The sequence below is a fragment of the Dipodomys spectabilis genome, unplaced genomic scaffold, assembly GCF_019054845.1.
Source record: "Dipodomys spectabilis isolate Male_0828 unplaced genomic scaffold, ASM1905484v1 ptg000379l, whole genome shotgun sequence".
In the NCBI taxonomy this organism is placed as follows: Eukaryota; Metazoa; Chordata; class Mammalia; order Rodentia; family Heteromyidae; genus Dipodomys; species Dipodomys spectabilis.
The window spans coordinates 455,701-473,133 of record NW_024871056.1 but is presented as its reverse complement, the minus strand read 5'-3'; the positions used below and the strand labels follow the sequence as shown (position 1 = coordinate 473,133).

Below are 17,433 nucleotides of genomic sequence, written 5' to 3'. Positions count from 1 at the left end.
TGTGTGGGGGTGTGGCCAGTGGGTAGGCAGGGACTCAGCTCTGTGTGGGAGTGGCCACTGGGTAGGCAGGGACTCAGCTCTGTGGGGGTGTGGCCAGTGAGTGGGCAGGGACTCAGCTCTGTGGGGGTGTGGCCAGTGGGTGGGCAGGGACTCAGCTCTGTGGAGGTGTGGCCAGTGGGTGGGCAGGGACTCAGCTCTGTGTGGGGGTGTGGCCAGTGGGTAGGCAGGGACTCAGCTCTGTGTGGGAGTGGCCACTGGGTAGGCAGGGACTCAGCTCTGTGGGGGTGTGGCCAGTGAGTGGGCAGGGACTCAGCTCTGTGGGGGTGTGGCCAGTGGGTGGGCAGGGACTCAGCTCTGTGGAGGTGTGGCCAGTGGGTGGGCAGGGACTCAGCTCTGTGGGGGTGTGGCCAGTGAGTGGGCAGGGACTCAGCTCTGTGGAGGTGTGGCCAGTGGGTGGGCAGGGACTCAGCTCTGTGGGGGTGTGGCCAGTGGGTGGGCAGGGACTCAGCTCTGTGGGGGTGTGGCCAGTGGGGGGGCAGGGACTCAGCTCTGTGTGGGTGTGGCCAGTGGGTGGGCAGGGACTCAGCTCTGTGGGGGTGTGGCCAGTGGGTGGGCAGGGACTCAGCTCTGGGGGTGTGGCCAGTGGGTAGGCGGGGCCACTGCTCTGTGGGGGTGTGGCCACTGGGTAGGCAGGGACTCAGCTCTGTGTGGGTGTGGCCAGTGGGTGGGCAGGGACTCAGCTCTGTGGGGGTGTGGCCACTGGGTAGGCAGGGACTCAGCTCTGTGTGGGTGTGGCCAGTGGGTGGGCAGGGACTCAGCTCTGTGGGGGTGTGGCCACTGGGTAGGCAGGGACTCAGCTCTGTGTGGGAGTGTGGCCAGTGGGTGGGCAGGGACTCAGCTCTGTGGGGGTGTGGCCACTGGGTAGGCAGGGACTCAGCTCTGTGTGGGAGTGTGGCCAGTGGGTGGGCAGGGACTCAGCTCTGTGGGAGTGTGGCCACTGGGTAGGCAGGGACTCAGCTCTGTGGGGGAGTGGCCACTGGGTAGGCAGGGACTCAGCTCTGTGGGGGTGTGGCCAGTGGGTAGGTGGGGCCATTGCTCTGCAGGGTGGGGCCATGGGTGGGGCGGGACTCAGGTATGTGATTGGGTCAGAGTGGAGCCCCATGAATAGTGTGGGCCTGTGGCCTAGCCCGTGATGCATGGGCTGTGAGCTTTGACATGGGGACAGGGTGGGGGTGGCAGCTAAGCCAAAGGCCTGTGCTCAGGGACCCACTGCCTTGGGCTCAGAAGTTCCCTTCAGAGCATGAAGTAACACCAGCTGTGCAGATGTGACCGCTGTATATGGAGGCAGGGGCAGGGCAAGGATGACGCCTCCAGCCAGTCAGTGTCCACGCTGCCCTCCCGCCAGCCAGTCAGTGTTCACGCTGCCCTCCCTCCAGCCAGTCAGCGTCCACGCTGCCCTCCCGCCAGCCAGTCAGTCAGCGTCCACGCTGCCCTCCCTCCAGCCAGTCAGCGTCCACGCTGCCCTCCCGCCAGCCAGTCAGCGTCCACGCTGCCCTCCCTCCAGCCAGTCAGCGTCCACGCTGCCCTCCCTCCAGCCAGTCAGCGTCCACGCTGCACTCCAGCCAGCCAGTCAGCGTTCACGCTGCCCTCCCTCCAGCCAGTCAGCGTCCACGCTGTCCTCCCTCCAGCGAGCCAGTCAGCGTTCACACTGTCCTCCCTCCAGCCAGTCAGCGTTCACGCTGCCCTCCCTCCAGCCAGTCAGCGTCCACGCTGTCCTCCCTCCAGCCAGTCAGTGTCCACGCTGCCCTCCCTCCAGCCAGTCAGCGTCCACGCTGCCCTCCCTCCAGCCAGTCAGCGTCCACGCTGTCCTCCCTCCAGCCAGCCAGTCAGCGTTCACGCTGTCCTCCCTCCAGCCAGTCAGCGTTCACGCTGTCCTCCCTCCAGCCAGTCAGCGTTCACGCTGCCCTCCCTCCAGCCAGTCAGTGTTCACACTGCCCTCCCTCCAGCCAGTCAGTGTTCACACTGTCCTCCCTCCAGCCCAGTGTCCCCCATGCCACCTGCAGGTATGACAGGCAGAAGTTGACGCTGAAGGACGTCCATAACTGTCAGTACGTGGCTTGTATGAACCCCACTGCAGGGTCCTTCACCATTGACCCTCGATTGCAGGTGAGTGCGGGTCACACCACAGTCAGCCACAGGCAATCACGGTCACACCAGAGTCACAGGCGAGCACAGTCACAACACAGTCAGACACAGGCAAGCACAGTCACACCACAGTCACAGGCGAGCAGAGTCACACCACAGTCACAGGCGAGCACAGTCACACCACAGTCAGACACAGGCGAGCACAGTCACACCACAGTCACAGGCGAGCACAGTCGCACCACAGTCAGACACAGGCGAGCACAGTCACACCACAGTCACAGGCGAGCACAGTCGCACCACAGTCACAGACGAGCACAGTCACACCACAGTCAAAGGCGAGTACAGTCACACCACAGTCACAGGCGAGCACAGTCACACCACAGTCAGACACAGGCGAGCACAGTCACACCACAGTCAGACACAGGCGAGCACAGTCACCACAGTCATAGGCGAGCACGGTCACACCACAGTCAGACACAGGCGAGCACAGTCACACCACAGTCACAGGCGAGCACAATCACACCACAGTCACAGGCAAGCACAGTCGCACCACAGTCAGACACAGGCGAGCACAGTCACACCACAGTCACAGGCGAGCACAGTCACACCACAGTCACAAACGAGCACAGTCACACCACAGTCACAGGCGAGCACAGTCACACCACAGTCAGACACAGGCGAGCACAGTCACACCACAGTCACAGGCGAGCACAGTCACACCACAGTCACAGGCGAGCACAGTCACACCACAGTCACAGGCGAGCACAGTCACACCACAGTCAGACACAGGCGAGCACAGTCACACCACAGTCAAAGGCGAGCACAGTCGCACCACAGTCAGACACAGGCGAGCACAGTCACACCACAGTCACAGGCGAGCACAGTCGCACCACAGTCACAGACGAGCACAGTCACACCACAGTCACAGACGAGCACGGTCACACCACAGTCACAGACGAGCACAGTCACACCACAGTCACAGGCGAGCACAGTCACACCACAGTCAGACACAGGCGAGCACAGTCACACCACAGTCAAAGGTGAGTACAGTCACACCACAGTCACAGGCGAGCAAAGTCACACCACAGTCACAGGCGAGCACAGTCACACCACAGTCAGACACAGGCGAGCACAGTCACACCACAGTCACAGGCGAGCACAGTCACACCACAGTCACAGGCGAGTACAGTCACACCACAGTCACAGAAGAGCACAGTCACACCACAGTCACAGGCGAGCACAGTCACACCACAGTCACAGACGAGCACAGTCACACCACAGTCACAGGCGAGCACAGTCACACCACAGTCAGACACAGGTGAGCACAGTCACACCACAGTCAAAGGTGAGTACAGTCACACCACAGTCACAGGCGAGCACAGTCACACCACAGTCACAGGCGAGCACAGTCACACCACAGTCAGACACAGGCAAGCACAGTCACACCACAGTCAGACACAGACGAGCACAGTCACCACAGTCATAGGCGAGCACGGTCACACCACAGTCAGACACAGGCGAGCACAGTCACACCACAGTCACAGGCGAGCACAATCACACCACAGTCACAGGCGAGCACAGTCGCACCACAGTCAGACACAGGCGAGCACAGTCACACCGCAGTCACAGGCGAGCACAGTCACACCACAGTCACAGACGAGCACAGTCACACCACAGTCACAGGCGAGCACAGTCACACCACAGTCAGACACAGGCGAGCACAGTCACACCACAGTCAAAGGTGAGTACAGTCACACCACAGTCACAGGCGAGTACAGTCACACCACAGTCACAGACAAGCACAGTCACACCACAGTCACAGGCGAGCACAGTCACACCACAGTCACAGGCGAGCACAGTCACACCACAGCCACAGGCGAACACAGTCACACCACAGTCACAGGCGAGCACAGTCACACCACAGACACAGGCGAGCACAGTCACACCACAGTCAGACACAGGCGAGCATGGTCACACCACAGTCAGACACAGGCGAGCACAGTCACACCACAGTCACAGGCGAGCACGGTCACACCACAGTCACAGGCGAACACAGTCACACCACAGTCAGACACAGGCGAGCACAGTCACACCACAGTAACAGGCGAGCACGGTCACACCACAGTCAGACACAGGCGAGCACAGTCACACCACAGTCACAGGCGAGCACAGTCACACCACAGTCACAGGCGAGCACAGTCATACCACAGTCACAGGCGAGCACAGTCACACCACAGTCAGACACAGGCGAGCACAGTCACACCACAGTCACAGGCGAGCACAGTCACACCACAGACACAGGCGAGCACAGTCACACCACAGTCAGACACAGGCGAGCATGGTCACACCACAGTCAGACACAGGCGAGCACAGTCACACCACAGTCACAGGCGAGCACGGTCACACCACAGTCACAGGCGAACACAGTCACACCACAGTCAGACACAGGCGAGCACAGTCACACCACAGTCACAGGCGAGCACGGTCACACCACAGTCAGACACAGGCGAGCACAGTCACACCACAGTCACAGGTGAACACAGTCACACCACAGTCACAGGCGAGCACAGTCACACCACAGTCACAGGCGAGCACAGTCACACCACAGTCACAGGCGAGCACAGTCACACCACAGTCAGACACAGACGAGCACAGTCACCACAGTCACAGGCGAGCACAGTCACACCACAGTCACAGACGAGCACAGTCACACCACAGTCACAGGCGAGCACAGTCACACCACAGTCAGACACAGGCGAGCACAGTCACACCACAGTCAAAGGTGAGTACAGTCACACCACAGTCACAGGCGAGTACAGTCACACCACAGTCACAGACGAGCACAGTCACACCACAGTCACAGGCGAGCACAGTCACACCACAGTCACAGGCGAGCACAGTCACACCATAGCCACAGGCGAACACAGTCACACCACAGTCACAGGCGAGCACAGTCACACCACAGACACAGGCGAGCACAGTCACACCACAGTCAGACACGGGCGAACATGGTCACACCACAGTCAGACACAGGCGAGCACAGTCACACCACAGTCACAGGCGAGCACGGTCACACCACAGTCACAGGCGAACACAGTCACACCACAGTCAGACACAGGCGAGCACAGTCACACCACAGTAACAGGCGAGCACGGTCACACCACAGTCAGACACAGGCGAGCACAGTCACACCACAGTCACAGGCGAGCACAGTCACACCACAGTCACAGGCGAGCACAGTCATACCACAGTCACAGGCGAGCACAGTCACACCACAGTCAGACACAGGCGAGCACAGTCACACCACAGTCACAGGCGAGCACAGTCACACCACAGACACAGGCGAGCACAGTCACACCACAGTCAGACACAGGCGAGCATGGTCACACCACAGTCAGACACAGGCGAGCACAGTCACACCACAGTCACAGGCGAGCACGGTCACACCACAGTCACAGGCGAACACAGTCACACCACAGTCAGACACAGGCGAGCACAGTCACACCACAGTCACAGGCGAGCACGGTCACACCACAGTCAGACACAGGCGAGCACAGTCACACCACAGTCACAGGTGAACACAGTCACACCACAGTCACAGGCGAGCACAGTCACACCACAGTCACAGGCGAGCACAGTCACACCACAGTCAGACACAGGCGAGCACAGTCACACCACAGTCACAGGCCAGCACAGTCACACCACAGTCAGCCACAGGCGAGCACAGTCACACCACAGTCAGACACAGGTGAGCACGGTCACACCACAGTCATTCACAGGCGAGCACAGTCACACCACAGTCACAGCCGAGCACAGTCACACCACAGTCAGACACAGGCGAGCACAGTCACACCACAGTCACAGGCGAGCACAGTCACACCACAGACACAGGCGAGCACAGTCACACCAGTCACAGGTGAGCACAGTCACACCACAGTCACACCACAGTCACACCATAGTCACAGGCGAGCACAGTCACACCACAGTTAGACACAGACGAGCACAGTCACACCACAGTCAGACACAGGCGAGCACAGTCACACCACAGTCACAGGCGAGCACAGTCACACCACAGACAGACACAGGCGAGCACAGTCACACCACAGTCACAGGCGAGCACAGTCACACCACAGACAGTCACAGGCGAGCACAGTCACACCACAGACAGTCACAGGCGAGCACGGTCACACCAGTCACAGGCGAGCACAGTCACACCACAGTCACAGGTGAGCACAGTCACACCACAGTCACAGGCGAGCACAGTCACACCACAGTCAGTCACAGGCGAGCACGGTCACACCACAGTCACAGGCCAGCACGGTCACACCACAGTCAGAGGTGAGCACGGTCACACCACAGTCACAGGCGAGCACAGTCACACCACAGTCAGACACAGGCGAGCACAGTCACACCACAGTCAGACACAGGCGAGCACGGTCACACCACAGTCACAGGCGAGCACAGTCACACCACAGTCAGACACAGGCGAGCACAGTCACACCACAGTCAGCCATAGGCGAGCACAGTCACACCACAGTCACAGGCGAGCACAGTCACACCACAGTCAGACACAGGCGAGCACGGTCACACCATAGTCACAGGCGAGCACAGTCACACCACAGTCACAGGCGAGCACAGTCGCACCACAGTCAGACACAGGCGAGCACAGTCACACCGCAGTCACAGGCGAGCACAGTCACACCACAGTCACAGACGAGCACAGTCACACCACAGTCACAGGCGAGCACAGTCACACCACAGTCAGACACAGGCGAGCACAGTCACACCACAGTCAGCCATAGGCGAGCACAGTCACACCACAGTCACAGGCGAGCACAGTCACACCACAGTCACAGGCGAGCACAGTCACACCACAGTCAGACACTGGCGAGCACGGTCACAGCACAGTTACAGGCCAACACAGTCACACCACAGTCAGCCACAGGCGAGCACAGTCACACCACAGTCACAGGCGAACACAGTCACACCACAGACACAGGCGAGCACAGTCACACCACAGTCACAGGCGAGCACAGTCAGACACAAGCAAGCACAGTCACACCACAGTCAAAGGCGAGCACAGCCACACCACAGTCACAGGCGAGCACGGTCACACCACAGTCACAGGCGAGCACAGTCACACCACAGTCAGTCACAGGCAAGCACGGTCACACCACAGTCACAGGTGAATACAGTCACACCACAGTCAGACACAGGCGAGCACGGTCACACCACAGTCACAGGCGAACACAGTCACACCACAGACACAGGCGAGCACAGTCACACCACAGTCACAGGCGAGCACAGTCACACCACAGTCAGACACAGGCAAGCACAGTCACACCACAGTCACAGGCGAGCACAGTCACACCACAGTCAGTCACAGGCAAGCACGGTCACACCACAGTCACAGGCGAATACAGTCACACCACAGTCAGTCACAGGCGAGCACGGTCACACCACAGTCACAGGCGAACACAGTCACACCACAGACACAGGCGAGCACAGTCACACCACAGGCAGACACAGGCGAGCACAGTCACACCACAGTCAGACACAGGCGAGCACAGTCACACCACAGTCACAGGCGAGCACAGTCACACCACAGTCAGACACAGGCGAGCACGGTCACACCACAGTCACAGGCGAACACAGTCACACCACAGTCAGTCACAGGCGAGCACGGTCACACCACAGTCACAGGCGAACACAGTCACACCACATACACAGGCGAGCACAGTCACTCCACAGTCACAGGCGAGCACAGTCACACCACAGTCAGACACAGGCAAGCACAGTCACACCACAGTCACAGGCCAGCACAGTCACACCACAGTCAGACACAGGCGAGCACAGTCACCCCACAGTCACAGGCGAGCACAGTCACACCACAGTCATTCACAGGCAAGCACGGTCACACCACAGTCAGACACAGGCGAGCACGGTCACACCACAGTCAGACACAGGTGAGCACGGTCACACCACAGTCATTCACAGGCGAGCACAGTCACACCACAGTCACAGCCGAGCACAGTCACACCACAGTCAGACACAGGCGAGCACAGTCACACCACAGTCATTCACAGGCGAGCACGGTCACACCACAGTCACAGGCGAACACAGTCACACCACAGTCAGTCACAGGCGAGCACGGTCACACCACAGTCACAGGCGAACACAGTCACACCACATACACAGGCGAGCACAGTCACTCCACAGTCACAGGCGAGCACAGTCACACCACAGTCATTCACAGGCAAGCACGGTCACACCACAGTCAGACACAGGCGAGCACGGTCACACCACAGTCAGACACAGGTGAGCACGGTCACACCACAGTCATTCACAGGCGAGCACAGTCACACCACAGTCACAGCCGAGCACAGTCACACCACAGTCAGACACAGGCGAGCACAGTCACACCACAGTCATTCACAGGCGAGCACGGTCACACCACAGTCATTCACAGGCGAGCACAGTCACACCACAGACACAGGGGAGCACAGTCACACCACAGTCATAGGCGAGCACAGTCACACCACAGACACAGGCGAGCACAGTCACACCACAGTCACAGGCGAGCACAGTCACACCACAGTCACAGGCGAGCACAGTCACACCACAGTCACAGGCGAGCACAGTCACACCACAGTCACAGGCGAGCACAGTCACACCACAGTCACAGGCCAGCACAGTCACCACAGTCACAGGCGAGCACAGTCACACCACAGTCACAGGCCAGCACAGTCACACCACAGTCATAGGCGAGCACGGTCACACCACAGACACAGGCAAGCACAGTCACACCACAGTCACAGGCGAGCACGGTCACACCACAGTCAGACACAGGCGAGCACAGTCACACCACAGTCACAGGCGAGCACAGTCACACCACAGTCACAGGCAAGCACAGTCACCACAGTCACAGGCGAGCACAGTCACACCACAGTCACAGGCCAGCACAGTCACACCACAGTCATAGGCGAGCACAGTCACACCACAGACACAGGCGAGCACAGTCACACCACAGTCACAGGCGAGCACGGTCACACCACAGTCAGACACAGGCGAGCACAGTCACACCACAGTCACAGGCGAGCACAGTCACACCACAGTCACAGGCGAGCACAGTCACACCACAGTCACAGGCGAGCACAGTCACACCACAGTCAGACACAGGCGAGCACAGTCACACCACAGTCAGGCGAGCACAGTCACACCACAGCCAGATACAGGCGAGCATAGTCACACCACAGTCACAGGCGAGCACAGTCACACCACAGTCACACACAGGCGAGCACAGTCACACCACAGCCAGACACAGACGAGCACAGTCACACCACAGTCACAGGCGAGCACGGTCACACCACAGTCAGACACAGGCGAGCACAGTCACACCACAGTCACAGGCGAGCACAGTCACACCACAGTCACAGGCGAGCACAGTCACACCACAGTCACAGGCGAGCACAGTCACACCACAGTCTCAGGCGAGCACAGTCACACCACAGTCAGACACAGGCGAGCACAGTCACACCACAGACACAGGCGAACACAGTCACACCACAGCCAGATACAGGCGAGCACAGTCACACCACAGTCACAGGCGAGCACAGTCACACCACAGTCTCAGGCGAGCACAGTCACACCACAGTCAGACACAGGCGAGCACAGTCACACCACAGTCAGGCGAGCACAGTCACACCACAGCCAGATACAGGCGAGCACAGTCACACCACAGTCACAGGCGAGCACAGTCACACCACAGTCACAGGCGAGCACAGTCACACCACAGTCACAGGCACACCACCTCTCAGCCTGCCATGGTTGGGATGTGAGAGCTTCAGGCAGGAATTCTTTAGAAACAGCCTTTCCTAGTGTCAGGAAACTAGGGGGGATGGCAGGGGACAGGAAGGACAAGGGGCTGACCAGGCCTCCCGTGCCCACAGAGAGCTGCCACATTTCATAGTGGACAATACAGAGGGAAACCTGACTTGCAGACACGTCACACACACTTTCTCAGTGTAGTGCATCCCATGCAGTATTTGGTGCATCCACTGAACACTGTACTGCACTGCACCTAAGGAGTGATGCCCGCCCTCGCGGCCCTTCCCTCCAAGCCCAGAGCCTGTGGAGGCCTGGCCTAAAGCCAGACTCCTCCCCGGGAGACTGGAGGGCCCGGCCGCTCTCCTAGGGCTGAAGCTGGAACTTTCGCTTCCTCAAGTGATCTTGTTGTTGATGTTTTGTTTTGCTTTGTGCTGGTCCTGAAACTTGAATCAGCATCTGAGCGCAGCCCCTTAGCTTTATTTGCTCAAGGCTAATGTTCTACCACCAGAGCCATCACTTTTTTTAAAAAAGTAGTTTACTAGAGATATGAGCCTCGACTTGGCTGCCTGGGCCAGCTGCCAAATGCGATCCTCAGACCTCAGCCTCCTGAGTACTTAGGATTACAGGCGAGAGCCCCCGGCACCTGGTGTCAAATGGTTGTCTTAACAGCATCACATCAGCTGGAGTGCTTTACATTTAATCAGGGTTTGATGCAATTTTCTAGCCAGGGACAGAGAGGGGCAAGTGCCCATCCCGCCGGGGCCCTGGGGACATTGGGCAATGGGCCAGGGGATGGGGGTGTGGGGGGAAGGGAGGGGAGAGGGGGAGGGGGTGGTCCTGCTCTCTGAGAAGCTGGCCCTGGCCAGAGCCGCCCCCCCCCCCCCCCGAGGGCTGCCTGACAGAGGGGCTGCCTTGGGCAGCGTCACTTCTGCGTGTTTGCCGTGAGCTTCCCGGGCCAGGAGGCCCTCAGCACCATCTACAGCACCATCCTGTCGCAGCACCTGTCCTACCGCTCGGCCTCCCTGGTCGTCCAGAGGATGAGCAGCCAGCTCGTGGCCTCGGCCCTAGGTAAGATGGCCAGCCTCCGCCTGTGGGTAACACCTGCATGTTTCCCCTGGTAAATATTTTATTTATCCTTTGGCAGCAATACATTTTCTTGGAACGATGGCTGTGTGGAGTATGGTCGCTTGGGCGGGGGGGAGGGGGGCGGGGGACGGGAGCTGCGGAGCACAGGGGTGAGTTACGGGCTGCCCTGCCCCCCTCCTAGAGGCCCGGCTGATTGCATCCTCAAGCTGGCACCACTTCCTAGGCCTTGGCTGTAGAACTTTGGGCCTGCGCTCCCTGAGCCCATCAGGAGTGCGTGCAAATCCGTGTGCCTTTCTTTCCCTGTAACAGCCTTGCATCAGAAGGTCGCCACCACGTTCCTACCCACGGCCATCAAGTTTCATTACATCTTCAACCTCAGGGACCTGTCCAACATTTTCCAGGTACCGCTCTTTAGCCGTTACGTCATGCTCCGGCCCGTGGCCGAGACCCCGCCCCTCGGCGCTCCCCTCCCCTGCAGCTCCAAGGAGAGAGCAGAGAGGGCAGATGGAGGGAGGCGGTGAGGCTGGTGGTGGGAAGCGTGGTGGTGTTGGTAGAGACGGTGGTGATGATGGTGATGATGGTGATGATGATTTGTGGTGAGGGTGGTGGTAACAGTGGTGGTGGTGATGATGGTTTTGTGGTGATGGTAGAAGTAAGAATGGTCCGTGGTGGTGGTGGTGGTGGTGGTGAGGATGCTTTGGTGGCGGTGGTGGTGGTTGAGATGGTGACAGTTGTGATGATAATGAGTCGTGTCGGTGGCTGCGTTTCCTTTTGCTCGTGGACTGTCTATTCTGAGTTAGGCATTAGGCCTGGCGCGTAGCCTCCCACTCCGTGGGTGGGAGGTGTCCACCACGCACCCAGCCCTCACAGAGCCCCTCAGCATCCCGCGTGCTCACACCCCGCTCCGTCATTCAGAGTGCACGGCCTGTGCACGTGTCCTGTCCCTAGCGCTTTCTGTTCCTGGAGTACACACTCCACAAAATGGGCTCTGTGCCCTCACGGGGCACAGCACATGGGCTGCCAGGCCCCCACCCGCCCCTCCGCCCCTCCGCCCCTCCGGCCCACCCCCCCCAGGCTGAGCCAGGCCCCCACCCGCCCCTCCGCCCCTCCGCCCCTCCACCCCTCCGGCCCACCCCCCCCAGGCTGAGCCAGGCCCCCACCCGCCCCTCCGCCCCTCCGCCCCTCCACCCCTCCGGCCCACCCCCGCCCCTCCGCCCCTCCGCTTCTCTGCCCCCCCCCCAGGCTGAGCCAGGTCTCGTCCCCAGAGCATGGGCGCCGGAGCCTGTGGGCGCCGCTCTCTTCCCTGTGCTTAGCCTCCCTGCTCCTCCACACTGTGCTCCCCACAGGAGGATAGAGCATGGAGACCTTAGCCCTGTCCTGTGAGGACAGCCCACGGGGCACGGCCACACTCTCCAAGCTGGGTGTGACCTCAGCCACCAGGGGCTTTCTGGGGCCAAAGTCAAAGCAGAGCCAACAACCGGACAGGTGCCTCTCTCTGCTCTGTCTCTGTCTCTGTCTCTCTCCCTCTCTCTCTCTCTCTCTCTCTCTCTCACACACACACACACACACACACACTGGACCCCTACAAGGCAGCCAGAGACACTGAGCATCCCATGGGGGCGCGGCAGGGCCTCTTATTCTCCTTAGGAGAGATTCTGAAAACCCCACTGGACCTCGTCCGCCTGTGGCTGCACGAGGCCGAACGGGTGTACGGCGACAAAATGGTAGACGAGAAAGACCAGGAGACGTTACACCGAGTCACCGTGGCCTCCACCAAGAAGTTCTTTGATGTAAGTCAGGCCAGCGGCCTCCCATGCAAGCGGGGGCCATGGTGAGCGCCCTTGGGGCCACCTTGGCCGAGGGCCGGGGCAGCTAGCTGACCCTGGTGGCGAAATATGGCAGAATCTCCACTCCTATTTTGGTATGGAAGTAGCTGCACTCTTATTTCTAGGAACTCGGAGAAGAACTCTTATTTGCCAAGCCAAATATCTTCTGCCACTTTGCCCAGGGGATTGGAGATCCCAAATACTACCCTGTGACAGACACAGCTCAGCTGAATAAACTCTTGGTGGACGTCCTGGACAGTTACAACGAAGTGAACGCTGTCATGAACCTGGTGAGCGGGTCTGGGCCGTGGAGAGGACTTCTCTTCTGTCTCCCTGAAGAACAGTCCCCTTGTCCTGGGGAGCCCCTGCCCCTGCCAAGACCCGAGTGCCTGTCCAGACCTGTTTCTTCCTACACATAACAACTTAGGATAAAGCAGTCCAGCACCTGTGGCTCGCGCCTGTAATCCTAGCCACTCAGGAAGCTGAGATCTGAGGAGCAGTTTGAGGCCAGCCTAGGCAGATGAATCTGAGTGATTCTTATCACCAATGAGCCAGCAAAGAGCTGGAAGTGGAGGCATGGCTCAAGTGGTAGAACTCTAGCCTTGAAACAGCCAAGTGAGGGCATAAGGCCCTGAGTTCAAGGCCCAGTGTTAGCATAAACGGACGCAGACATACAGATATACATGAGGCACAGTAGAAAGCTAACAGGAACTAATAAATTAGTCAGGGCTTCTAAAGTAATTATTTCTCTTATTTTCTTTTTAATTCTTTTTTTGGGGGGGGAGTCTGGTCATGGGGCCTGAACCCTGGGCCTGGGCGCTGTCCCTCAGCTCTAGCTCAAGGCTAGCGCTCTACCACTTGAGCCACAGCGCCACTTCCGGCTTTTTTCTATTTTTGTTTATGTGGTGCTGAGGAATTGAACCCAGGGCCTCATGCATGCAAGGCAAGCGCTCTACCACTGAGCCATCTTCCCAGCCCCCTTAATTCTTTTTTTGTTTTCGGTCATGGGTCTTAACTCTGGGCCTGGGCGCTGTCCCTCAGCTCTTCAGCTCAAGGCAAGTGCTCTACTGCTTGAGCCACAGCATCATTTCCAGTTTTCTGGTGGCTTACTGGAGATAAGAGTCTGATGGACTTTCCTGCCTGAGTTGGCTTTGAACCTTGGTCCTCAGATCTCAGCCTCCTGAGTAGCTAGGATTACAGGCGTGAGCCACCAGCACCCGGCCTCCTTTAAATTCTCTTGTTACTCTTCTCTCCTCCCTCATCCCCTGTCTGGGTCCTGAGACTTGAACTCAGGGCCCAGACCATATCCCTAAGCATTTTTGCTCAAGGCTAACACACTACCATCTGAGCCAGGCTCCCCTTCCAGCTTTTTTTGGAGATTAGGGATAAATAAGAGTCTCATGCATGGTCTTTCCTCCTTGGGCTGCCTTCAAACTGGGATCCTCGGATCTCAGCCTCCTGAGTAGCTAGGATGGAAGGCGTGAGCCACCAGTGCCCAGCTTTTGGGTTACTCTTGACCGAGCAAGGGACGACTGGGCTGCATGGCAAGGCCGTGGGCTCCACACAGCCACCTACATGCCCTCCGGTCTCTGCAGGTGCTGTTCGAGGACGCCGTGTCCCACATCTGCAGGATTAACCGCATCCTGGAGGGCCCTCGAGGGAACGCCCTGCTGGTGGGCGTGGGTGGCAGCGGGAAGCAGAGCCTCTCCCGCCTGGCCGCCTACATCAGCGCCCTGGACGTGTTCCAGATCACGCTCAAGAAGGGCTACGCCATCCCAGACCTCAAGGTGAGGGTGCGAGTCAACTGACCCGCGGGGGAAGAGAGGGGAGCGCCACCCCCCCCAGACACCGTGTCACCACGCCACCACATACACCGTGTCACCATGCCACCACGCCTCCATCCCCCAGCACGGTGCCACCACGCCACCACACACACCGTGTCACCACACCACCATGCCATCATCCCATAGACACCGTGTTACCACACCACCACACACACCGTGTCACCACACCACACCTCCATCCCCCAGCACCGTGCCACCACGCCACCACACACACCGTGTCACCACACCACCATGCCATCATCCCATAGACACCGTGTTACCACACCACACCTCCATCCCCCAGCACCGTGCCACCACGCCACCACACACACCGTGTCACCATGCCACCACGCCTCCATCCCCCAGCACGGTGCCACCACGCCACCACACACACCGTGTCACCACACCACACCTCCATCCCCCAGCACCGTGCCACCACGCCACCACACACACCGTGTCACCACACCACCACACACACCGTGTCACCACACCACCACACACCATGTCACCACACCACCACGCCTCCATCCCCCAGCACGGTGCCACCACGCCACCACACACACCGTATAACCACACCACCATGCCATCATCCCACAGATACTGTGCCACCACTCCACTATACACACCAGATAACCACACCACCACGCCATCATCCCACAGACACTGTGCTACCACGCCTCCACCATGCCACCCACAGACAGCATGCTGCCACCACTTCCTTCACACAGACAGCATGCCACCACACTGCCATCCTTGTCCCAGGCAGGAGAGAGCGGCTGGCTACGCCAGGGCGCCTAGCAGCCATCCCATGATGTCCACAGCATCAGAGAGGTCAAGGGATTTGGCTCCCAGTCACTGGGCATCCTAAATTGTCCCCAGTTCTCCAGATTAAAGCACGCAAAGCCAACTGGGCACCTAGGTGCACACCTGTCATCCCAGCCACTCAGGAGGCTGAGATCTGAGGACCACCATTCAAAGCCAGCCCAGCCAGCAAAGTCCAAGAGTCTTCATCTCCAATGAACCTTCAAAAAGCCAGATGTGGAGCTGTGGCTCAAATGGTAGAGTGCCAACCTTGAGCAGCAAAAGCCAAGGGACAGAGTCTGAGTTCAAGCCCCAGAACGGGCACACACACACACACACACACACACACACACACACACACACACACACACACACAAAGGAATTCAAAACCATTGCTGGGTGTTGTTCCACATGCCTGAGATTCTGGCGGCTGCATTTCGAATTAAATAGACATTAGTGGAAAAGCAGCTCTCCCACAGCCACGGCACGCAGCAGAGGCGTTCCATTGATTTCTCCTTCCCGGAAATTTGCTCTCACAGGAAGCTGCAGGTGCATCAAACACTCTTAGTCCAAAGCAATTCACCAAGCTTGAGAAGAGACCTGGACCAAGCTAAGCACCCATGCAGCCATGTCCCCTGCGTCCGTGCCAGGGCCGCCTCGGTGGGGCCAGGACCACGCCAGACCCACCTCAGGAACCTTCCCTGTGTCACAGGCCCTGTACCAGTTGCAGCCAGGGGGCTCACGTGGATCTGGTCTGGAGCTCAGGGATTGGGGTCCCGTAGACACTAGGAGAGTCGGGGTGGTGGGGACAAGAACAAGCCACGCCGGCCACTGCGCCAGCCACTAGCCTCTGGTAAGGGGCTGCCAGACGTTGTTTATTTTGTTTTGGTTGGTCGTGGGTGGGTCTTGAACTCTGGGCCTGGGCGCTGTCCCTGCACTCTTCAGCTCAAGGCAAGCGCTCTACCGTTTGAGCCACAGCACCACTTCCGGTTTTCTAATGGTTTATTAGAGATAAGAGTCTCACAGCCTTTCCTGCTCGGGCTGGCTTTGAACCGAGATCCTCAGATCTCAGCCTCCTGAGTCACTGGGAGGACAGGCGTGAGCCTCCGGCGCCTGGCTGCCATCAGGTGTTAAGTCCTGGAGAGAGTCTTTGCACATTGGGCCTCCGGAGCCCGTGGGTGAGGAACGTCTCTGTGGACTGTGGAGTCGGTGCCAGGCTTACGCACTGGCCTGATGCTGCTTGGAGTCTCCATCCGGAGCTGTGTACCGTGCTGGGCTTCCTCCAGTCTGTTAGCTGAACTGCACTGATTTAGGCTCCTGAGCGCCCCGTTCTCTTTGCTCTGCCTCGGTGGGGATTTTTTTCCTGAGCACTTGCCTCAGGACCCATGGCGGGTGTTGGGTCCTAGCATTGTTCTGGGGTCCTCGGCCACAGCGGCTCTGAGATCCGGTCTCAGGAGAACCATCACCCGCACCACCCCCCCCTGCAGCAGCAGCATCTTCATCCACACCAGTCTCTTGTCCGAGGTGTGCGTGTTGGTGCAGGCGGTGAGCCCAGGCCTCCCATGTCGGATGTGACCGGCATGGCACAGCGTGGACAGGACAGTGGTCCTGACACAGCACGGGGCCAGAGCGGGAAACTTGCCCCGTCCCAGGGTCGAGCCAAGGCCACGAAGACAGAGAAAAACGGAACGGGGGGAAGGGGGGAAGGTCTGCACCTGGTGACCCCACAAAGGCCGGCAGCGTGTGGGTGTGCAGCTGTGGGATGCCGCGTGGGGAACCCTCAGATGTTCCCTGCCCCCTCCACACATCCTTCACCCCCCATCCCCCTCCCCCAGGGGGGGCGGCTCATTTCCCCGAGCCGGAGCCGCTCCCTGGCCTCCCCGGCCCGCAGATGTGCGAAAGGAAAGGGCGAGGGCAGCGTCAGG

At 59.3% G+C, this 17,433-nt stretch overlaps 1 protein-coding gene across 1 annotated transcript in view; it reads left to right on the top strand.

The window, feature by feature from the left end:
- The window catches only part of Dnah17 (dynein axonemal heavy chain 17), a 104,709-nt gene that overhangs the window by 56,525 nt on the left and 30,751 nt on the right, over positions 1-17,433 (top strand). The window contains exons 48-53 of the mRNA XM_042667148.1: positions 2,064-2,166; positions 10,893-11,040; positions 11,368-11,459; positions 12,687-12,848; positions 13,010-13,174; positions 14,480-14,671. Coding sequence (XP_042523082.1) covers positions 2,064-2,166; positions 10,893-11,040; positions 11,368-11,459; positions 12,687-12,848; positions 13,010-13,174; positions 14,480-14,671 — 862 coding nt within the window. The remainder of the gene's footprint in view (positions 1-2,063; positions 2,167-10,892; positions 11,041-11,367; positions 11,460-12,686; positions 12,849-13,009; positions 13,175-14,479; positions 14,672-17,433) is intronic.